This window comes from Entelurus aequoreus, linkage group LG11 (genome assembly GCF_033978785.1).
Source record: "Entelurus aequoreus isolate RoL-2023_Sb linkage group LG11, RoL_Eaeq_v1.1, whole genome shotgun sequence".
NCBI classification, from domain to species: Eukaryota; Metazoa; Chordata; class Actinopteri; order Syngnathiformes; family Syngnathidae; genus Entelurus; species Entelurus aequoreus.
This window is the reverse complement of record NC_084741.1, coordinates 27,730,973-27,756,046: the sequence shown is the minus strand read 5'-3', so window position 1 is coordinate 27,756,046 and position 25,074 is coordinate 27,730,973. Positions and strand designations below refer to the sequence as shown.

The following is a 25,074-nucleotide window of genomic DNA, read 5'->3' as shown; positions in this document are numbered from 1 at the left end:
CTGCTCACTGTTCTCCTCACCTCCCAGGGGGTGGAACAAGGGGATGGGTGAAATGCAGAGGGTAATTTCACCACACCTAGTGTGTGTGTGTGACTATCAGTGGTACTATAACTTTAACTTTTAAATATCATCCAAGACAACTGTGTAGCAGCCGAGCACCATGGGAGACAATAAGTAATTTTCCATTATATTCTTATCATTGACCAAGTAGGAATTGGCTAGAAATACGTTTGATATGAAACATGGACATTTTACATCCACGTATTGGGAGGGGCGTCCTCCCCGCTTGAAACCATACTTTTCCGACGCGGTCTCACCTACGGGCTCGTCCTCCTGCACCTCAAACACACTCTCCTCCGTCACACACACAGGTGCGTTGTCGTTCACGTCCTCCACCACAACCTGGATCTCCATGGGCGGGTCCACCTCATTGTTAAATTGGTCCTCGGCCATCACCACCAGGATGTACTGGAAGACACGCAAAGCCCAGCTCAGCATCAGCCTCCCATAGAAGAAAGATGAAGGTCTTTATCACCATGTCCTTCTCCTCTCTGTCCAGCTCCTCCGTGAGAAGGATTTCTCCATCTTCATTGATCTGGAAGGGGAAGGTCAGCTCTCTCTCTTTCTGCACAAGTCTGTAGACGGCATCGGGCTCATTGGATTGGACCTGAAAGCGGACAACACGATGCGTACTTGAGTGTTATCAAATGTCTTCCTCACAGACTTGTGCTCACCTTTGTAAGGACGCGTGGATAAGATCCTTCCGCGTGTTCTGTAACGCTGAGCCTGCCAGGGTTCACCCACAGGTTGGGCTGCACCACGATGTGCACTCTGGTGTTACCGCTCAACGCCATCTCAGACGCGCCCGCCATGTCCTGGACGCGCACAAACAAGGTGTAGTCGGGGTCCTCCAGGGGGTTTATGTTCCTCCTTCTTGTCTCTGACACCAGTTTGAAATAGCAAAAATGTTAAGATTGCTAAATGCTAATTAATTACACTAATTAATCAGACTTTTGAATTTGGATTAATCATGACCAATCACAGGATGTTATCGCTTGTATAATCTAAATTAACTTACAAAACCCAAAACCAGTGAAGTTGGCACGTTGTGTAAATCGTAAATAAAAACAGAATACATCCATCCATTTTCTACCGCTTGTCCCTTTTTTGGGGTCGCGGGGGTGCTGGAGTCTATCTCAGCTGCATTCGGGCGGAAGGCGGAGTACACCCTAGACAAGTCGCCACCTCATCGCAGGGCCAACACAGATAGACAGACAACATTCACACTCACATTCACACACTAGGGCCAATTTAATGTTGCCAATCAACCTATCCTTGCAAATCCTTTTCAACCTATATTCAATTGAATACACTGCAAAGACAAGATACTTAACGTTCGAACTGGAAAACGTTATTTTTTGCAAATATTAGCTCATTTGGAATTTGATGCCTGCAACATGTTTCAAAAAAGCTGGCACAAGTGGCAAAATTGGAACATTTCACAGATGAACAGGCTAATTGGGAACAGGTGGGTGCCATGACTGGGTATAAAAGCAGCTTCCATGAAATGCTCAGTCATTCACAAACAAGGATGGGGCGAGGGTCACCACTTTCTGAACAAATGTGTGAGCAAATTGTCGAACAGTTTAAGAACAACATTTCTCAACGAGCCATTGCAAAGAATTTAGGGTCCGTAATATCATCAAAGGGTTCAGGGAATCTGGAAAAATCACTGCACATAAGCGATGATATTACGGACCTTCAATCCCTCAGGCAGTACTGCATCAAAAAGCGACATCAGTGTGTAAAGGATATCACCACATGGGCTCAGGAACACTTCAGAAAACCACTGTCAGTATCTACAGTTGGTCGCAATATCTGTAAGTGCAAGTTAAAACTCTACTTTGCAAAGCGAAAGCCATTTATCAACAACACCCAGAAACGCAGCCGGCTTCGCTAAGATGGACTGATGCAAAGTGTAAAAGTGTTCTGTGGTCTGACGAGTCCACATTTCAAATTGTATTTGGAAACTGTGGACGTTGTGTCTTCCGGAACAAAGAGGAAACAACCATCCACATTGTTCTAGACGCAAAGTTGAAAAGCCAGCATCTATGATGGTATGGGGGTGTATTAGTGCCCAAGACATGGATAACTTACACATCTGTGAAGGCACCATTCATGCTGAAAGGTACATACAGGTTTTGGAGCAACATAAGCCCCTGCTTATTTCAGCAAGTCAATGCGAAGCCACATTCTGCACGTGTTACAACAGCGTGGCTTTGTAGTAAAAGAGTGCGGGTACTAGACTGGCCTGCCTGTAGTCCAGACCTGTCTCCCATTGAAAATGTGTGGCGCATTATTAAGCGTCAAATACCACAACTGTTGAACAACTTAAGCTGTACATTAAACAAGAATGGGAAAGAATTCCACCTGAAAGCTTCAAAAATTGGGCTCCTCAGTTCCCAAACGTTTACTGAGTGTTGTTAAAAGGAAAGGCCATGTAACACAGTGGTAAAAATGTCCCTGTGCCAACTTTTTTGCAATGTGTTGCTGCCATTAAATTCTAAGTTAATGATTATTTGCACAAAAAAAAAAAATTGTCTTTGCAGTCTATTCAATTGAATATAAGTTGAAAAGGATTTGCAAATCATTGTATTCTGTTTTTATTTACGAATTACACAACGTGCCAACTTCACTGGTTTTGGGGTTTCTAAGAAAAAAAACAATATTTGAATAAAAATGCAATTTTACAGTCAAAATGTCATCAAAGAACATTTAAACAATGTTTAACTTGTATGTATTTCATTTAGTTGCTCAAAAAAGTCTAATCTAAAATTCCATCCAGTTCATTTTGAAGTGAAAGTTGCCAGCGAGCACACCAGTCAGTCTCCTCGCTCATCTTTGCACCGACATAACATCGATCTGATCACTGATCGTAAAACAACCTTTCACTAACCATCTACGGTTAAGGTAAAAAACGAACTGCATGATTAATCTGCATATAAACATAATTAATGCGATAATGTGTTGTAATTAACCACATGAATGAACTCGTTCTTCTCGACACACAACCCACTTTGACACTTCGCTACATGGGCGTGAACAGGAATACGTCCATACATTTCTCAGTTTATTCACACTAATTGACATCAATTCTAAATGTTGACCAATTTTGAATATCAGGGAAAAAATCCCCAACTTCTTTGAAAATTTACTGGAATTTACTCTTAAATTAAAAAATATATATATTTATTGGCTTACTCAGAGAAGGTGATATTCAATGGATTGTTAGCTGATTAAGCAGTTGATTGCTAAAAAAATGTTTAAATAAAGAACAGTACAGTAAATCCAATCAAATCAATATCAAATCCAATCAAAAAGAAAAACAAAATCAAATCTTATCAAATGAAACTGAGATAAATTAAAGCAAATACAATTAAATCGAAGTAAATCCATTCAACATTGAATTGAATTAATTTAAATGAAAGCAAATTAAATTAAATCAAATCAAAGTGAACTAAATCGGATCAAAGTAATTCCAATCTAATCTAAATCAAATCAAATTAAATGAGCAAAGTCAACCAGCAACAGGTCATCTAACTAACCTATTATCAACTAGCAACTGGTCATTTAACTAACCTATTATCATCCAGCAACTGGTCATCTAACTAACCTATTATCTACCAGCAACTGGTCATTAAACTAACCTATTATCATCCAGCAACTGGTCATCTAACTAACCTATTATCAACCAGCAACTGGTCATCTAACTAACCTATTATAAAGCAGAATCTGGTCATCTAACTAACCTATTATCAACCAGCAACTGGCCATCTAACTAATAACCTATTATCAACCAGCAACTGGTCATCTAACTAACCTATTATAAAGCAGTAAGTGGTCATCTAACTGACTTATTATCAACCAGCAACTGGTCATCTAACAAACCTATTATCAACCAGCAACTGGTAATTTAACTAACCTATTATCATCCAGCAACTGGTCATCTAACTAACCTATTATCAACCAGCAACTGGTCATCTAACTAACCTATTATCAACCAGCAACTGGTAATTTAACTAACCTATTATCATCCAGCAACTGGTCATCTAACTAACCTATTATCAACCAGCAACTGGTCATCTAACTAACCTATTATAAAGCAGAAACTGGTCATCTAACTAACCTATTATCAGCCAGCAACTGGCCATCTAACTAACCTATTATCAACCAGCAACTGGTCATCTAACTAACCTATTATAAAGCAGTAACTGGTCATCTAACTGACCTATTATCAACCAGCAACAGGTCATCTAACTAACCTATTATAAAGCAGTAACTGGTCATCTAACTGACCTATTATCAACCAGCAACTGGTTATCTAATTAACCTATTATAAAGCAGCAACTGGTCATCTAACTAACCTATTATCAACCAGCAACTGGTCATTTAACTAACCTATTATCAAGCAACTGGTCATCTAACTAACCTGTTATCAACCAGCAACTGGTCATCTAACTAACCTATTATCAACCAGCAACTGGTCATCTAACTGACCTATTATCAACCAGCAACTGGTCATCTAACTAACCTATTATAAAGCAGTAACTGGTCATCTAACTGACCTATTATCAACCAGCAACTGGTCATCTAACTAACCTATTATCAACCAGCAACTGGCCATCTAACTAACCTATTATCAACCAGCAACTGGTCATCTAACTAACCTATTATAAAGCAGCAACTGGTCATCTAACTGACCTATTATCAACCAGAAACTGGTCATCTAACTAATCTATTATCAACCAGCAACTGCTCATTTAACTAACCTATTATCATCCAGCAACTGGTCATTTAACTAACCTATTATCATCCAGCAACTGGTCATCTAACTAACCTATTATCAACCAGCAACTGGTCATCTAACTAACCTATTATAAAGCAGCAACTGGTCATCTAACTGACCTATTATCAACCAGCAACTGGCCATCTAACTAATAACCTATTATCAACCAGCAACTGGTCATCTAACTAACCTATTATCAAGCAACAAATAGCAGATGTTGGCCCCTTCAGTAAAAATAAAACCATTTTTGTCACACAAGTCAAGAAGTCATTGTTGCAGCTCCATTTAAAGGGAATAAAATACGAGAACATTTGAAATTAAACTCATCCACAAGTGTTGCATCATCAGCCAAATGAAATAAAAGATGTGGGAGACACACCTGCTCTCTCCACACAGGTGAAGAAGGGGTTCTGGTCATGTGGGACGGTGGGCGCCGGGCAGTACCCGTCAAACTTTGCCTTGAGAGCATCAACGCCGTGGTCTTCTCCTCTGGCGAACTGAATAGTCTCACTGGCCTTCAGGCTCTGCTGTCCTGTCACACAAACAATCAGCACCGCTTGGTGAGATGTCACTCACAAACAGCAAAAGTGTGACAATAACCATAGAACAGAAAGTGGAGCTTATTGTGACGTAGGAAAACAAGGTACATGTGCCTCAATACAACATGGCGAGACTCAGAGACTCACATCACTTGCACAATCATTCCTCGTTAAAGTTAATGTTAATTACACTCTTCATTGTTTCTGAATTGTTAACTTCTTTTCTTTTTTCAACCCTACACCATGTTTCTCAGGTGCCCCCCACCAACCCCCCATTTTTTTCCCCCATGGAGTGGCTAACGTTAGCTTAATTAATTTTTGGGACTTTTTAATGACATATGCTGATCTCGGAGTGTTTGCAGGTTTTTGACATTAAATACTTGTTGTCCTGAATTGGTGCGAGTACCAGGATTGTTTGGAATATAGAAATTTGGTCTTAATCATGAGGTGAAAATGCTACTTAAAACATTGCCTGTTCAGTTAAAAAAAAGCTTTATTGTGGTCCCTGTTTGACGCGGTAACAGATGATTTCATGTTCCATTGTTTCCTAAGGTACACTAAATGGGATTGTGTTGTAGTGTATGAACAGTAACTACAGTACTGTAAACCAGACGTGTCCAAACGTTTTCCCAATAAGGGAAAAATTTAATAATTTTGATATGTTTGATTTTCAAAACTAATATAACATATATTGAAACCCATAGGGCTCCCCCCTTAATTTTAGTGAATGATAAAGGTCCCGGGGACCCAAAAGGGTCTCAGTCATTCCAGTGTTAAAAATAAGTCCTATATATTTGTTATTTTTTTACTTTCTCACTTAAATACCGATAGATCAACTTCAGACTTATTTGTTGCCAACATTTTTTTTTCCGTTTTATGCTCTTTTTTTTCCAAAGAACACCTGTTCTTTTATGGCAAAAACACAAAATGTGCAATATTTTCCCTAAAACATTTTTTTAAATGGAATATTTAATGTGAAGTAATTGGAGCTTTAAATATGTAAATAATTCATAACAACATTGCTTTTGATTCATTATTATTTTTAATCAATGACAGTTTAAAGAGGAATTGCACTTTTTTGGGAATTTTGCCCATCATTCACAATCATTATGAAAGACATGACAATGGATGTTTTGTTTTTTAAAGCATTCTAAATATCAAATAAATGCGATCAAAAGTCCGCTTACAATGGAGCCGTTTAATTCTGCCTATTAAAGCCCCTAAAAAACAACCAAACGCCTCCATTGAGGTTTCATATACATGATGTAAGTATCTATGTGACGTAGTAAAAGGCACATTTATAATAACATTTAATATTTACAGATTTTGATCATTTTAAGCATACGTGGCACATTAATTTAAAAAACGCAACACGGCCATTGCTTCTTTTGTCATCCCTGATTATTACTCACTGAGAGCCAACAAACATAATAAAACATCACTTACTGTGCAAGGCCTGCTGTCATTAGGATGCTGACTGCTGGGATGTTCATATATTCCCATTTAGATGAAGAATGACTCATAATCCTCTCGAAGAAACGGGGTGTCGTTCTCGCCAGTTCTGGGTCTTAAATGTCTGTCAAAGTGTCCCAACTTGTCGGATTACATTCTCAGCCATCTACTTTCCATGCGAGAGGCGTGATTTATGATCTACAATAAACTTCCAAGGAAGCGAGGAAGCAGCAGACCACTCGATGATGTAAACATAGGGACACACGGGAGTGATCACGTCGCCGCTAGAAATAGTTTGTCTGCGTTAGCGCTTATAATAACAATATCACTAATACTTGGTTAATATTCAGTTCACAAAATTTAAATAGACTTTTTGAATGGTTATTTATTGGGTTTTATGGGCGGAATAGAGGAGCTCCCTTTGGCTCCGCTATAAGCAGACTTTTATTTACATTGATTTAACATTTAGAAATGCATTTAAAAAATCGATCCATCGTCATGTCTTTCATTACGCTTGTGAACGATAGGCAAAATTCCCAAAAAAGTGAAGTTCCCCTTCAAAAAAAAATCAGACTAAGGGCTAGTGTTAGTAATAGATCATATATCAATATATGTATATTATTTTTACTTTCAACGCTTAAATCTATTAAACGTTTTATTATTTTTCTAATGCCAGTTTTAAAGTAAAAAACTGCCTGTATGGCAGCTTTGTGTTATTAGTGTCAATATTGCAACATTTTATTACATAACACCTGTTTGTGCTTTTATTCCAATTTTAATGTTGTTTTTGCAATAGTGTTATTAAAATGTGCCGCGGGCCGTTGTAAAATTAGTTGCGGGCCGCCTGGTTTTAAACACTCACGTGCTCCCTGACTCAAAGTAATCAAAGTGGTGTCATCAAACTTCACGCGACTCGTTTAGGCGCTCTGCCTCTAATCCGTGTTAATCTTGCAAAATGAGAGGCGTAATCCGCCTTTACGGTGGCACTATTCCGCCAGATTACAGGCCCAGACAGATTCTAGATTTGGCTCCATGAACGTGAGCCACAGGAAGAGGAGCACCTTGTTGGGACGTGGAGATCTCGCCGGTCATGGCGTCCACCTGGAAGAGCAGAGTGCTGTTCTTGCTGGGGATCTGGCTGACCAGGCTGTATCTCAGCTGGGCGTTGGGAGTGGAGGGGTCGTCACGGTCCGACGCAAACACCCGAGTGAAGGGGACGCCTGGCGGGACACGTTACAGTTGGATAGAGTTTCCTGTTTCTCATATTTAGACCTCCCACACACCTGCTAGAGCATTCTCTCGGACCACAGCAATGTAGTAACTTTGGTTGAAGACGGGAGCGTAGTTGTTGACGTCCAACACGTTGATGGTCACGTAAACTGGCCCTTCCACGGCTTCATCGTCTACCAAAGCTTCCACCTGGACACACACACAGACACACACACACACACACACACACACACACACACACACACACACACACACACACACACACACACACACACACACACACACAGTCAATGTCCATTTTAAAAGCATGATTTATTTCTGTTTTTATTTGGGCGCCTCACGATTCGATTTGATTCCGATCTCGGGGTGACTATTCGATTCTGGATTGAACGCAATTCTCATAATATGTTATTTGGTGAATACATCATAATAAACATTTTCAAAACAGGTCTACAATCTTTACAAAAGCTCCTTTTTGCTGCTGATGTGCGAATCGTTGGTCTAAAAATAGTCTTTTCAAAAATGTTAATCCCAGAATGTTAATCAAGCTAATAAAAGAAAATAGAGCAACTCCAACCCAATTCCAGCTTTAAAAAACTCAGAATATAAATGTACAAAGTAGTTGAAAATACATTTTAAAAAAACTATTTAATACAATATTAAACATTTTTTAAACAAAAATAATAAAATCAATAGTATCAATATTAAGAATGTTAATATCAATAATGTTTTAAATCGAAAATTGATTCTTAAAAAAGAAAAGTAAATAAAGTATGTTTTCTTAAATACATTTTCGATAATTATTAATCGATTTATAATCTGAATAAAAAAATAATCACGAGTTGGATCTGAATCAATTTTTTTAAGCACCTCGAATATGTAATTGCTGTCCAATAAAAAAAGCTTGCATTTGCGATATTTGTGAATATTTTCTAATAATTGTATGTGCAATGATCATTTCCTTTATGTTTGGAATAAAATCACACAAATAAGGATGAACGATTAATCAAATAATTAGATTAGAAGAAAGCTTTATTTATAATATGTTGCTTGGATGTATTGTTTTATGAGTGTAGCGAATAAAAATGTACAAAATTGGAACTTTAAATAGACGGTCATTGTTTCTGCAATAGAGCGCACATGAAGTGGTGTGATGCCATCATCTGAATTTTTGTTTGAATAAAAAAAATAAAAAAAATTGTGCACACATGTTAAAAGTGTAATTTCAATGGTGATGATGTGTATTTGTTAGAAAAGAAGAATGAGGATTATGGCAATCAAAAAAATGTTTATCTTTATTATAACTATAATAAATATGCATTGAGGAAAATAAAACAAAGATAAAACACATCTGATTACTCGATTAAAAGTTCGCAACATTTACACAGATGCCAAGAGAGTGCTAATGTTCAAATGTTTTTTAAGTGTTATATCCCACCCTCTTCCGGCTTCTAGGCCGTAATGACGTAACTCTGTGGATGTGGATTACTAAAATAGTCGATAGCCGTACTATAGAGCAAAACTATCACAGGTAAACAAGATGTGCTGTATGTGCTGTCCAACAAAAAGCATGCATCTCCAATATTTCTGAGTCTTTTTATGCGCAACACAAAGAAGAATTGATTTAAGTGGACCCCGACTTAAACAAGTTTAAAAACGTATTCGGGTGTTACCTTTTAGTGGTCAATTGTACGGAATATGTACTGTACTGTACAATCTACTAATTAATGTTCCAATTTTCTTTTGCTGTTTTACGGATTAAAAAGAAAATGTAGATCATGTAAATTTTTTATGGATTTTTTAGTTTTTTTTGTTATAAATGAAGATTTGGAGATGCATCTTTTTTTGTTTAATCATATATTGGCTTGTTTTGCATACAAATAGGATGCTCTAAAATGTTAATAATGCATTTTCATTTATTAATTCTACTATTCTATATTTAGTTTTTGTTAAATTATTTTGTTATTGTTATTATAAATAATATTATTAATTTGTATTGTATTTATCCAGGATTTATAAATATTCTATTATTAGTTTTTTATTCTAATATTTTTTTTTGGTCACAACATTAGCAACACCTTTACACTCAATGAGAGCCAACACAAAATATGCATGAACAAATCTGCTTTTTTACAAAAATAATGCTAATAATGATTATTTTTGCGGTTGTATTTGCAGGAGTGTAAACCAATACTGTTGCCATTGGCAACAAGCAGCACAGGAGGCGTACACGCCTGTCACTATCATGAATGATGCATTGCACTTCTTCACTATTGAAATACACCCATGCACTATAATAATCTGAAATTTAGCGCGTAAATATTTTGGAAAAACTGAAAAAAATTCAACATAACTAAGTGAAGGGATGATGGCTCTCGGTTGATGAACTTCGGACATAAGTGGTTGTAGACATAATCCAAACTAGCCATTGCGTTGAAAGGATTTGTGCTGAAAATGACATTTTGTTGTACTTGTGCAATGACAATAAAGATCTATCCATCCATTTCTCACATATTCCTTACTTTTAAAAGGTTATTGTTAAGTGACGTTAAGTGAAACCCATTATATACATCTTTAAATTACATTTAAACCAGTGTGGGTGGCATTGGGAGCAGGTGGGTAAAGTGTCTTGCCCAAGGACACAACAGCAGTGACTAGGATGGCGGAAGTGGGGATCGAACTTGGAACTCAGACCTGGGCATTCTGCGGCCCGCGGCCCGCATCCGGCCCTTTGTACGTCCCTGTCCGGCCCGCGTGAGGCCAATTATAAATTACAAAATACATTTTAAAAAGTATCTATTTCGAGTGTGCAATACAACAGTGCTGCTTTTGTTTTGAAAAGCGTTATTTGTATTACTTCCGTGTGGACGTATGCTCGTGCGCGCAGCGGCAATCACAAATACAAAATAAATTTTAAAAAACATATTTGTCGTGCGTGCAATACAACTGTGCTGCTTTTATTTTGAAAAGTGTTATATGTGCGTATGTCCTGTGAGGGAAGGCGCACAGCGGTTATCCCCGAGACGCTAAAAAGAGAAAAGTTGATGACGAATGGCGTGTTTTAAAAAAGACATGGACTGCCAAGTAAAGGTAAAGCCGTGTGCTTATTTGTGGTACACATGTTGCTGTGTTTAAAGAATATAGTGTAACGACCTGCTGAAGTAGACGTTGTCTTCTTGAGTTGTGTAAATGAGAAGTGAGGAGACGTGCGTGTGGAAGGAACGAGATATGTTGAGCTGTGTTAGTATAGCATGCTCAATAAAAGTTTAAAAATTGCGTCAGACTTGCTGTGCACTTCTTCTGGACGCTACAATTGGTGTCAGAAGTAAAACTTTGCACATACTGCGCTGCTTGTGTGCTACGTCATCGGGAGGTACGTGCCACGTGAGGAGCTCGCCGCAAAGAGAGAGAGAGAGAGAGAGCGTTTACAGGTGCAGCCACGCTGCTTGCCACGGGGGGAATTCCGCCCTCAATGAAGACTCCCAGGTTTGATGGCAAGGCGAACTGGGAGGCATTTCATCCCACTTGTGACATCAATTGTAGCGTCCAGAAAAAGTGCACACCAAGTCTGACGTTCTTTTTAAACTTTTATTGAGCATGCTATACTAACACAGCTCAACTTATCTTGTTCTTTCCAAAAGGAAAACCAATCCTCACTCCTCATTTCCGCAACAGCAACGCTTCTTCCTTCTTCGCCAATCACCTTACAGACGTGCTACGTTCACAACAAAGAGGATGCAGGATGAAGTGACAGAAATTGAAATTTTTGTATTGTAATATACATCAGGAAGTGTTGTGTAAGAAAGTGTTAAAAATAAAACCATCAAAAGCCATCTGATTTTGTATAAAGATAAGTTAGGTTAAATGAAAATATTATTATTATTATTATTATCTATCTTACGGTATATCAAAAATAATTTGTGCAAAACTTAATTGAAATATTGTCGGTGTGGCCCTCCAGCAGTGCTCGGGTTGCTCATGCGGCCCCTAGTAAAAATTAATTGCCCATCCCTGCTCAAGATGCTGGTATGGCCACTCTACCAACCGAGCCAAGCCGTCCCAAGTATTCAATGTGATTGAAAGGCCTACTGAAACAATTTTTTTTTTATTTTAACGGGGATAGCAGATCCATTCTATGTGTCATACTTGATAATTTCGCGATATTGCCATATTTTTTCTGAAAGGATTTAGTAGAGAACAACGACGATAAAGTTCGCAACTTTTGGTCGCTGATAAAAAAAAGCCTTGCCTAAACCGGAAGTAGCGTGACGTCACAGGAGGAAGGGCAGCTAACATTTTCCCATTGTTTACAATGCAGCGAGAGAGATTCGGACCGAGAAAGCGACGATTACCCCATTAATTTGAGCGAGGATGAAAGATTCGTGGATGAGGGACGTGAGAGTGAAGGACTAGCGTGCAGTGCAGGATGTATCTTTTTTCGCTCTGACCGTAACTTAGGTACAAGGGCTCATTGGATTCCACACTTTCTCCTATTTCTATTGAGGATCACAGATTTGTATTTTAAACCACCTCGGATACTATATCCTCTTGAAAATGAGAGTCGAGAACGCGAAATGGACATTCACAGTGACTTTTATCTCCACGACAATACATCGGCGAAACACTTTAGCTACGGAGCTAACGTGATAGCATCGGGCTCAAATGCAGATAGAAACTAAATAAATAAACCCCTGACTGGAAGGATAGACAGAAGATCAACAATACTATTAAACCATGGACATGTAAATACACGGTTAATGCTTTCCAGCCTGTCGAAGCTTAACAATGCTGTTGCTAACGACGCCATTGAAGCTAACTTAGCAACGGGACCTCACAGAGCTATGCTAAAAACAATAGCTCTCCACCTACGCCAGCCAGCCCTCATCTGCTCATCAACACTCGTGTTTACCTGCATTCCAGCGATCAACGGAGCGACAAAGGACTTCACCCGATCACCGATGCGGTCGGCGGCCCGGAGACGGAGGAAGTCAAGGTGAGGTCGGCGGCTAGCGCGTCTGCTATCCATCTCAAAGTCCTCCTGGTTGTGTTGCTGTAGTCCGCCGCTAATACACAGATCACACCTACAACTTTCTTCTTTGCAGTCTCCATTGTTCATTAAACAAATGGCAAAAGATTCACCAACACAGATGTCCAGAATACTGTGGAATTTTGGGATGAAAACAGAGCTTTTTTGTATTGGATCCAATGGGATCCGAATACTTCCGTTCTCTCCGTGACGTGACGCGCATACGTCACCATATCTAGACGTTTTCAACCGGAAGTGTCGCGGGAAATTTAAAATTGCACTTTATAAGATAACCCGGCCGTTTTGGCATGTGTTGCAATGTTAAGATTTCATCATTGATATATAAACTATCAGACTGCGTGGTCGGTAGTAGTGGGTTTCAGTAGGCCTTTAAGAATTGAGTTTACATTGATCGATTGGGTGTTGTTGAGTGTTTTCCGTGGTTATGTTGACATTTCCTTTCCTTTCTGCCTTGATGGCAGAGGTAATTATAATCAGAGGAAGGTTACATCTGAAACAAAAATGTTTACACAAAATATATTTTTCTTCTGGTCCTTATTTTCTAAAAATCATAAAAAAATATCAATAATTAACAATATCGACTTATACAAAACACTTATATCGTGATACAGTTTTAAGACATATCTGATACAGCAAATAGATATGAAAAATAAAATAAAGGTGTTTGTTTTATGGTGAGCATGTTACCGCAACCAAGTAGTTGTCATTGTGGGACCAGTCCAGAGGTTTGTCCAGATACAACCATCCGTCCTCAGAGATCTTGATGGCATCGCTGCCTTCACCATTCAGCCTGAAGCCGTTCACACTTGGATTGTTGACTTGGAACTGAGGAAAAAGACCAGAAATCTTTATTCAAAACTTGTCATTTGAAATGAAGTCAGTAAGTGAGTGTGTCATACCTGGTAGAGGACATAAGGTACAGGTGTCCCTTCTGCTACCTCCACCACCATGTTCTCAAAGGACACCTTCTGGCCCTCCAGACCCGACCCATCAGCCTATCAGGGGTGAAATGTTTTCATAAAAAATAACAATTTTGACACTGCAGAGCCTAACTAAACATGACAGTGCGGGTTATTTATTAGAGTACAGCAAAAATCCCCAGCAAAGGGAGGACAGAGAAGGGCAAAGGACACGTTTGACATCAATGAGTCACCCATGGACCATTCTGGTAATCACTTATTGCTGCATGCTCTGGGAAATGTGGAGTTTGAGGATTTCCCATGAATATTCATACGCATACTGACAGGGTGTGAAACTCACAGAGCCCAGCAGGAGCGCCAGAAGACACAGATGCACCATGGGAGTCATCGCCGTCACAGTCTGGGAAGAAAACACCATCAGGAAGTTGAGCGCAAAGTTCTGAGCACAACGTTCTACTCCTGCACTCTCGTTGAAACCAGCTTGTGTGCATTTACTTGAGATTTGGAAGTAAGGAGAATGGACGAGAGTAAAGGGGCAGATTGTTCACATGCTTGTCCTCCATTTATTCAGTTTCATACATATATATTATATTCTAATATAAGTGGTTTTTAATCATGTTATAATAATTTACATTATAATAATAACAATCTTGTGAAGACATACATTCCAGACTTTCAAATATGAGTGTATACTGCATAGAATAAGTCACAGTTCCATAATACTGTTTAAGTTGATGTCCCTCTGATTGCCTGCCTCACGTCGATATAAGCTAGTGCTCTTCAAATATTTTCTGTTACGCCCCCCCCCCAGGTAGAAGAATATATTTCCATGTTATGTTAAGTTGATGTCCCCCTGGTTGCATGGCTCAAGTCGACATAAGCGGTTGTCTGTCAACATAGGCGATTGTCGACATAAATAAAACCAGCCATGCTTGCGTATTAACTTCTGACTTTGTCCTTTAATGACATGATTTTGTGAAAAATGTAAATGTTTGTATTTTGTTAGATGTTTGAAAAAAGGGGGAAAAAAGAATGGCTGAGAAGTTTACTGCCAAACAAGAAAAAAAAAAGACCTTTGGATCTTCCTTTCCTGTTGCCCCTGGCATCCTTCTTCATTTATTGGTATTCATTTTGACTAAATCACAAACAATACACAATAGTTCAACACATGTCAGAATAAAATGACCCATTTTTCTTAGAAATGACTCCTTGTAAACGTCAACCTAAACGGGTGATATTTTGTAAAAATAAGAAGACTGTGCAGCAGGACTTGGTTACTTAGATAGGTTGTCGATAAAATGGGCTGTTTTCAACCTTTATGCAACTGCCTAGAGCAGTGGTCCCCAACCTTTTTGTAGCTGGGGACCGGTCAACGCTTGAAAATTTGTCCCACGTGGGGGGGGATTTTTTTTTTTTTTCATAAAGAAATACAATCATGTGTGCTTACGGACTGTATCCCTGCATTGACTGTATTGATCTATATTGATATATAATGTATATATTGTGTTTTTTATGTTTTTTATGTTTTTTTGTTTTATTTTATTTCTTGCGCGGCCCGGTACCAATCGGTCCGGTGGTTATGTACCACTGGCCTAGCGGATGCTAATTTGTGTTGTTAGCATTACATCCTGCCCTCTATCTTGCTTTTAGCACATTATGATGTAATAAAACATGCACGTAAGTAACACACACACATATTAGCTTTGTGTGTTGTCAGCTGATGACATTAATTCAGCAATGTTGGGTACTAACGCCAGTTATTATTGAATGTATTTTGTATCAAAACAACCACCCGACTGCAAATTGTTAGTTACTGTTTTTGTGTAGGTGCACACACTCCCTGTGAAAATGTTCTTCAATATAATTAGTAATAGTGAAAAATATAGACACTTACATGTTCTATTATAGTGCTATCGGTAACATAAGCTAGCCACTGGTGTTCTTGTTTCATGTTTGCTTTAAAAAATGTAACTTTGAGCAAAGTGCAAGCAGGTCAAGTGTGTGACTGAGAAATTAACTCTCTTGGTTTCCTGTGCATTGTACAGTATGTGTGCACAAAGCAGGGGAAAAATGGGTTATTGATTGACAAAGAGCTTCCCGAAGAAAAGCTTTTGTCTCTGTGAGAGCGTGCACGTGTACGCTGTATCTGTCTTTGACTTGCACGTTGAGCTGCACAGGACCTTACAAAGTCCTCATAGGCGTGACCCTCCTGCCACCGCCTACGCACCCTCGCTCACAATTCAATGTACAAATGTGACAGTTGCTGCACAATAGATCGCAATTTGCCGTTCATATAAAAAGAAAAAAATGTGGCCTTTAAAAAAAAAATGCATACACAGTATTAGTATTTGTATTAGCAGGGTATGAGAATATTACTGTGGTATCTTTTAATAAGTTTGTTTGATTTAATACTAGTTCAATAGAATAAAAAAAAAAATAGTACATTTATTTGTAATTATATATACAATATTGTGTTACTGATTTCGAGCTTTCACAACAATGCGACAGTAATTGGGAAAAACAACTACAATTTTGTCCTATGAAATTATACTGTGCATATTATTCTCTTTATTAACATCACTGTACTAAAATATTGAACTGCAGAAAATGATTTTCGTTTATTTTTATTACATTTCCTTACAGCATTTATTGCTGTAAGGAAATTGTATTGAATGACATATCTTACACAACAAATGCCGTATATTGATTTAATATTTATACAAAGTAGGGTGACAACATGCACAATATAATTGCAATGAATGTAATCATAAGAATTATGATATTACTTTGATAATTAATACATAACACATTGTGCATGTATAATATTGATAGTGTACAAACTATTTTAATGTAAGAAAATAATATAATTATTATTATATTTCATGTATGTTGATTTATGCTGTTATTATATCATATTATATATGTATAGTCATACATAGTCATTGAAGAGCATTCATTTATTTTATATTTTTTCATTTTTACAGAGGTTGCTTCAACTTTCAAAAACATAAATTGACTTTTAGATCATTGTCATATTACTGTATGTTACTTTACAGTATTATCATTCATTATATTCACTGATTGGCTGCTTTTATGGGGCATGTAAAATCTACTCCCCCAACACCCCACACCCCATAAATGTGATTTTATTTCCCTGTCAGAGGTCGCCACAGCACCACAAGAATGGTTTTAGCTTTCACGTCAAATCCCCTTTACTGTTGCAGCCCTGGCCGGGAATGGAACCTATGCCCTCTACCATAAAAGGCAAAAGAATGTAACATTACACCACCAGAGATGGTTCCTCGCATATGAAAGGCTGGCAGACACATCAACGTACTGCCAGCTATTAATTTTAGCTCCTTTTAATCATTCGAAACGAAAATGTATGGATTGTGATACTTGGCGCCATCTTACAAGTATGCAAATCTCTCCTATGTTAGCATGCAAACATTTTTGCCAGATTATTGTTTACGACTTAAAATCATAGATTTCCTTACATTGTGACATCATGTATGTATGCTACCTTTTTTGTTAGCTTGCTAGTAATACAATGGTAAATGGTAAATGGGTTATACTTGTATAGCGCTTTTCTACATTCAAGGTACTCAAAGCGCTTTGACACTATTTCCACATTCACCCATTCACACACACATTCACACACCGATGGCGGGAGTTGCCGTGCAAGGCCCTAACCACGACCCCTCAGGAGCAAGGGTGAAGTGTCTTGCTCAAGGACACAACAGACATGACGAGGTTGGCAGTAGGTGGGGATTGAAACAGGAACCCTCAGGTTGCTGCCCCGGCCACTCTCCCAACCGTGCCACGCCGTCCCAATCTTTTTATGCTAACTGGAAAATTTTCAAAGCTAACCACACATACACCTAATGAAATAAGTATATCAACTATAGTTATTGTAGTATATCATTAGGTATAACTGTAAATGGTTAGTTTTAAAGCAGGGGTGTCCAAAATTGCCAAGTGCGTCAATTCAGGGCCAACAGCTTTATTTTAAATAGCTGACATCATACTTGCTGCAAATTTACTGCCATGTTGTGAACAATGTGACTAAATCAGGTCAATGAACATGAATTGTATTTTGAATTGTAAATAGCACAGCATTTACTTAAATGAGCCAATCCAAACAGCCTTCTCCCCATGGCGTGAACTGCAACCAACAAAGTAGGGCGACACACGTGGTCACACAACCAGCTCACTGAACTTTGTGGATGTTACAAAAACATGTCCAATCAATATATATATTTCAAAATGACACCCATTTAAAGCCACTACAATGTATTAGCTGCTTGATATTTCTGATTGATTACAAAACTTTAAGGAGGTCGTCACAGATGTAAACAAGGTATAAGTTAAACTTTCACATACTCTTAACCTGCATAGACTATACTGTATATGTATGTGTACACAGTACACACATACATATATATCTATATAGAGATATATATGTGTGTGTGTGTGTATATACATGCCAAAGGTTTGGACACACCTTCTTATTCCAATGCATTTTCTTTATTTTCAAGACTATTTATATTGTAGATTGTCACTGAAGGCATCAAAACTATGACACCTGTGAAGTGAAAACCATTTCAGGTGACTACCGCTTGAAGCTCATCGAGAGAATACCCAGAGTGTGCAAAGCAGTAATCAGAGCAAAGGGTGGCTATTTTAAAGAAACTAGAATATAAAACATGTTTTCAGTTTTCAAGTACATAACTCCACATGTGTTCATTCATAGTTTTGATGCCTTCAGTGACAATCTAGAATGTAAATAGTCATGAAAATAAAGAAAACACATTGAATGAGGAGAAGGTGTGTCCAAACTTCTGGCCTGTACTGTATATGTATGTATATAGTTACTTTACATGCAGTCGGCTTTCAGCCCCAGCCCAAATTTTTTTAGGCCAATGCGGCCCCCATGTCAAAAGATTTTGGACATCCCCTTTTAAAGTAACACGATGACACTGACACGATGGTGTGTGAGGTATTTACAAGAAGCGACACACAACAAGATAAGCCAGCGCAAGAGCCGTTACCAAGGGAACCAGAGTCAAATGGTACAAGGACAACCCAACCACCCTTTGGGAAAAGTATATCAGTCTTTGGGGAGTAGGAGAGAACAGACATTTTCCAACGAGCCATTGGTGGCATGATGTCCCTGGCATGTCGTCATGAGGGAATTGTGTTACTCTGCTTTAAACAATCACACACACACAAAAAAAAAGGAAAATTGACTACGACTTGGTGAACTTTGTTAGAGATTAAACGAACATGCCAAGGAGAAAAAGTTCTCCTCCCTTCATAACCTTATACACCTGCATAATCTATAAAATATATTATGTAAAAATATGTATATGAGAGATGTTTCAAATAAATTGGGCAGCTATAAAACACTGTTAAATGTATATCATTAATGTAACGTCTGAACTTTTAATACAGTTCTTGTACTGGAAGACATGTTTAAGGGTTATACTAATTTTGCAAATATGCAGAAAAGCACATTTAATTGACAATAATGTAGAAAACAACGCTTATCTATGGCGTGGTTAAGCAGTTGGTGTTGACACAAAGGACACAAGGATAGTAAAAGGGGAAGTAGACAAGGTGAAGGTGACATTGAGTGGTGACTGCTTGTGACCTTTTTGTAAAGTCACCACCATAATCCAAATCATATTCAATCATTTTACTCAATGTTTTGTCTCACGGTGACACATTTCCAAAGTTAGTATATAATATTTCCATTTAGGAGCCGTGCCCAAGAAGGCCTTGACAAAGAAAGTTGGGCCAACTTAAAGCTCAAAAGACAGAAAAACGTCAACACAAATTGTTTTAAGTAGAAAAAACTAACATCAACAAATTGTCTAAAGTAGTAAAAAGTAGAAGTCAAAAGAAGGAACATGCTTAGATGGAGTCATCTTACCTTTCTCCAGAGAGTTCTTACCAGTCACTCCGAGTGAAGACTGATGAGAAGCCGCCTCATCCTGTCTGGTCAAACGTTAACCACATGTTAAAGCTGCAAACTTTTATTGTATCTAATGATTGTCTAATCACCTCTGGACTCTCAGCCAATGGGGGGCCATCACCTCTGGACTCAGCCAATGGGGGATCGGCCTGAAGGGAAAGAAGGAAGGAGAGGAAAAATACAGTCAGAAGTCTTAATTCAATCATCAGCTAGTATCACTTTGATGCTTTCACATCAAATATCTCCTCGCAGCTGCTTTGTTGCAAAATAATGTTAGAAAAACAAGTGCAGCATGCACTACCTGGAACTTTGTAAATAAAGTATTTGTTACAACTTAAAAAGAGATTAGAAAAGGTGTGAGTCCTTTAAATGACTTGTTTTTCCAACTCATTGAAGTACTTACAAAGTCACAAATTGATGATATTTTAAAACGCTTTGTCCAACAACAAAAAAACATAATCATTACATGTATCATCATATTCAAGTTTAGAGTGTTTTCTTCATTGTACTTTATTTACACCAGGGTTATTCAAGTGGCAGCCCGTAGGCCAAATTCGGCCTGGGAATGACACCATATTAGCCCCCGACTTCAGTTCAAAACTCGGGAGACACATTTTTGCAGCAAATTTCTAAAAACACCAGAGTGCTCCTGTTGTGTAGAGGACAGTGGTTCTTAACCTTGTTGGAGGTACCGAACCCCACCAGTTTCATATGCGCATTCACCGAACCCTTCTTTAGTGAAAAATACATTTATTTATTTTCTTCAAATTCAAGACAAAGTTATATGTTTTTGGTAATACTTTAGTATGGGGAACATATTCTAAGTAACAAAGACTTAATTTACAGTTTTTTGGACACTAGGGGAACATATTCTAAGTAACAAAGACTTAATTTAGAGTTATTTGGTTAGGGTTAGGGTTAGAGGGTTAGGGTTATAATAAGGCCATGCCGAATAAGGCATTCATAAGTACTTAATAATGACTAGTTAAGAGCCAATATGTTACTAATTTGCATGTTAATAAGCAACTAATTAATGGTGAATATTGTTCCCCATACTAAAGTGTTACCATGTTTTTTTACTGGTACACAAAATGAACCGTGCATGAACATCACCTTGTTCAAAGAACAAAACCAACACAGTGCATAAACTCACAACAAATTACACACCTGCAAATCAGTGTGACTTCTGCTGTTGCCGTATCCGTAATACGCCAATAGGGAGAAGTTTTTATTTACACGATGAGTCGGGTGTGTCTTGACCTCCGCCGAACCTGAGCCCGACTCACCGAACCCCTAGGGTTCGATCGAACCCAGGTTAAGAACCACTGGTAGAGGAATTAAACAATGGATGTCCATTAACTTTTTGCAAATCAACGCAAAGAATACGGAAATGCTGATTATCGGTCCTGCTAGACACCAACACCCGGCGGCGTGGCGCTATTGGGAGAGTGGCCGTGCCAGCAACCTGAGGGTTCCTGGTTCGATCCCCAACTTCTACCAACCTCATCACGTCCGTTGTGTCCTTGAGCAAGACACTTCACCCTTGCTCCTGATGGGTCGTGGTCAGGGCCTTGCATGGCAGCTCCCGCCATCAGTGTGTGAATGTGTGTGTGTATGGGTGAATGTGGAACTAGTGTCAAAGCACTTTGAGTACCTTGAAGGTAGAAAAGCGCTATACAAGTATAACCCAATTACCAATATTTAATAAAACCACCTTAACATTTGACAACAAACAATTACACAAAGCAACTCGGTAAAGAATCTCTGTATTATCTTCGAACCAACTCTCTCGTTTGAGTCACACATTAAGAGTGTTACTAAAACAGCCTTCTTTCATCTGCGTAATATCGCTAAAATGTATTCCAGTTTGTCCACCACCGACGCTGACATTATTATTCATGCTTTCGTTACGTCTCGTCTCGATTACTGTAACGTATTATTTTCGGGCATCCCTATGTCTAGCATTAAAAGATCACAGTTGGTACAAAATGCGGCTGCTAGGGGTGGTCCACTCCAAGGTTTCTCACAAGTGTCTCGGCCCTTTGTGATTAAAGGCTATATAAATAAACTTTGATTGATTAACTTTGAGTATAAACACATTGGGAGACCTTGCATTCGCATTTTAACCTTGCTAGGAAATATAGAACAACTGGGATCCAAACCTCTCTTTTTTTTATAGTTTTTTTCCTTTGGAAATGTGATTCATTTAACTAAGGTGTTGCTGCAGCTCAGTGCTTCTCACATTTCCAGAGGAAGAAGAAAATATGTTGTGTCCCTCAACTGTTCATCACGACTATCAACAGTATCATTTGTCTATAAAATTGTTAAATAACATTGTATCCTTATTAAAGTTACAAAAAACAACAAACCAGTCTTTCTTCATCTCCCACTGTAGTCACAGTGAAGCCAAGCGCTACTTAAGCTTCATCATATTCTGGTACGGCAAAAAATAAGCATGTTGCCCTGGCATCGCACCACACTCCCTCAAGGAGGATCACCCTACTATTCGAGAAGGACTGATGTAGCTTGTGTACTTCAGATGCCGTCAGGAGTCATTCGTTCCACATTTTTAGTTATACTAGTGGTGTTCCCCAAGGTTCCATTGTAGGTCCCCTTTTTTTTTCAGCATATTCCTTCAGTTCAGTTTAAAGATCTTTAAGAGGCTCACATTTTTGCAGCAGATCCTTAAAAACACTAGAAAGCTGTAATAGAGATTATCTTTGACCAACTTTTTTGCAGAAGGTCCTTAAAAAAATGCAGACTGCTCCTGAAAGGCTGTCAAAATAAGTACACCAAAATCAAATGTCCACTGTAGAGAATGCTGCTTGTTGGGAATATCTAAAACGCGCCAGTAGAAACAAGCTTTACAGCTGGTTTGGATTGAGAGTGAAGTGAATTAACTAACTCATATTATGTTTTGCATATGGTGAAAGTTTATATTAATCTTGGAGAAAGCGAGCCACCAGGTTTAAGTAAAAAGTAGCATTTCAGTTTGGGCACATAATAACATAAGGCCCATTAGTACTGACATTTGTGTGTGGATTGGATTAGTCCTCGCGGAAGAAAAGGCAATAAAATTGGACCTTGGTATGCAAAGGTGATGGCCCTATTCGTGAGAAGAGATTACATGTTTAGCCTAATGACAGCATCTAAGATACGACCAGCATCTGTTTTCTTTTCAGTCACTTACACACAAACATCCTCTTTACGGCCAGGATGCGCTCTCCTGACTTAGCACACACACAGGCAGGAGGTAGGAATATAAAACTGATGTTTTGGCTTCTTCAAGCTCGTAGTCCTTCATTTTTGACCTGACCTCCTCCAGGAACTGCAGTCCCGTATAATGACGCTCGCTTGTAATAAAGCAACTTTTAGTTCAGTACAGCGTCTCTGACGTCTTTTTTGATCCAGCCGCACTGCCGTGTCGCCCTTCTGTCCGGACGAGGATGACAAGACCAGAAATACACATCAAGAGTCCAGTGAGCAGGCGGTTACAGTAATCTATCCCGTTTTGCATCCACTCACTGATCTGTTCGATAAAGCAACAAAGTGAATCAACAGGCCAACGTTAATCTGTCGTCAGTGACCCATTTATTTAAGTGTCATCAGCAAACGTGTGGTAGGACACATTGAAGTTGAGTATTAGCTGGCCTAGTGGCAGCATGTACAAGTTGAACAATAGGGCTCCCAGAATTGATCCCTGAGGAACCTCACAGGCCAAAGCCATTTTTCACAGACCAGGTACCAATTTCAACAAAGTACGTCCTGTGATCAAGTTAAGAGCACAACCATTTTTCTAATCTCTGTAACAAGATAACATTGTCAACTGTGTCAAAGGCAGCCCTCCGGTCCAGCAGAACCAAGATTGAGACTTTTCCTGTGTCTGTGTTCAGGTGGATATTATTTTTCACCTTGATCAGAGCTGTTTCAGTGCTGTCGGTGCGGGGGGCTAAAGCCTCATCGGAAAGCATCAATCTAACACAAAACCTATATTTATATATATAAAACAAGGATATACAATATACTTATGTATACAGTATCAGTGATGGGCAGTATTAAGCTTTGAAACTTAACTACATTTTCTTGTAGCTTTTTTAACAAGTAGCTTTTCCTTTATCTTAGATACTTTTAGACCCATTACAACAAAGCTACAACCTAGAGGCCAAAAAAAATACAATTACCTGGATGAATGAGAACATCCATACATACGGAGAAAATCCATGATGATTGGTTGGTGTTTGCATGATTCATTCATTCATTTCATTTTTTTATTTATCTCCTTCATGAGTCACAAATGGCTAAGGTTAGGGCGAAACATTAGGGACTGGCCAATCAGAGGCAAGATAAGTCAAGTCATCGGAACTAGTAAGCAAAACCATAACAATCACGCACTCATGTCACATGACGACGAGGGAGTCAGAGACAGAGGGATGCTTCAAGCTGACGACTCAGAAAAAAATTAATTGGCAGAGGAATTCTTTCCCGCAGATTATATTTTTCCTTTAGTAATGACGACAATGTCCAGGAAACCCACAATAATGCGTGTCATTAACCATATTTTGACCCATTTATTCTTTTAGAGAAAACAACGCTGTAAGCGTTAGTTTTTAGTTGTTTACTCTTTAAACCAAAATCATAACTGTTCTCTTCATCGAAGACGTCAACACAAATTTAGGAACACACATTAGGGTGAGTTGAGTTCATGAAAAGTTTTACTGCACATAACTATTAATAACTGTCAACAACACACAAGTCATTTTTTTGTCAAGATATAGATAGATGCTATTTTTTTTACTGTAGGTAGAGAAAATGTGGGCCAATAAAACTGTAATAAATACATACAGTGAGATGCAGGGACCCCTAGAGGTAGTTGTAGGGCGTCCCCAGGTAAATGACAGACAGTTAATAGTAACGGACCCTTATTGGGTCCATTTGTACACTCTCAGTTACATGAACATTGATATTAGACATGAGGGCCCATAAATATAAATGCTGTTAAATGTAGCTTTGATGTAGCAAGCTACTTTTGCCGTGTAGCTCGTCGTGTAGCTTGCTACAATTAT

General features: G+C 38.5%; 1 protein-coding gene across 1 annotated transcript in view; it reads right to left on the bottom strand.

Annotated features, from left to right (window-relative positions):
• cdh17 (cadherin 17, LI cadherin (liver-intestine)) overlaps positions 1-20,049 on the bottom strand; it is a 39,284-nt gene extending 19,235 nt beyond the window's left edge. Inside the window, exons 1-10 of the mRNA XM_062064178.1 lie at positions 19,970-20,049; positions 14,375-14,434; positions 14,014-14,109; positions 13,802-13,939; positions 8,121-8,256; positions 7,899-8,057; positions 5,226-5,378; positions 735-940; positions 536-667; positions 318-468 (exon numbers count right to left, since the gene is read on the bottom strand). Of these exons, the coding sequence (XP_061920162.1) occupies positions 318-468; positions 536-667; positions 735-940; positions 5,226-5,378; positions 7,899-8,057; positions 8,121-8,256; positions 13,802-13,939; positions 14,014-14,109; positions 14,375-14,422 (1,219 nt within the window). The 5' untranslated portion in view covers positions 14,423-14,434; positions 19,970-20,049. The remainder of the gene's footprint in view (positions 1-317; positions 469-535; positions 668-734; positions 941-5,225; positions 5,379-7,898; positions 8,058-8,120; positions 8,257-13,801; positions 13,940-14,013; positions 14,110-14,374; positions 14,435-19,969) is intronic.
• Between the last annotated feature and the right edge of the window lie 5,025 nt (positions 20,050-25,074).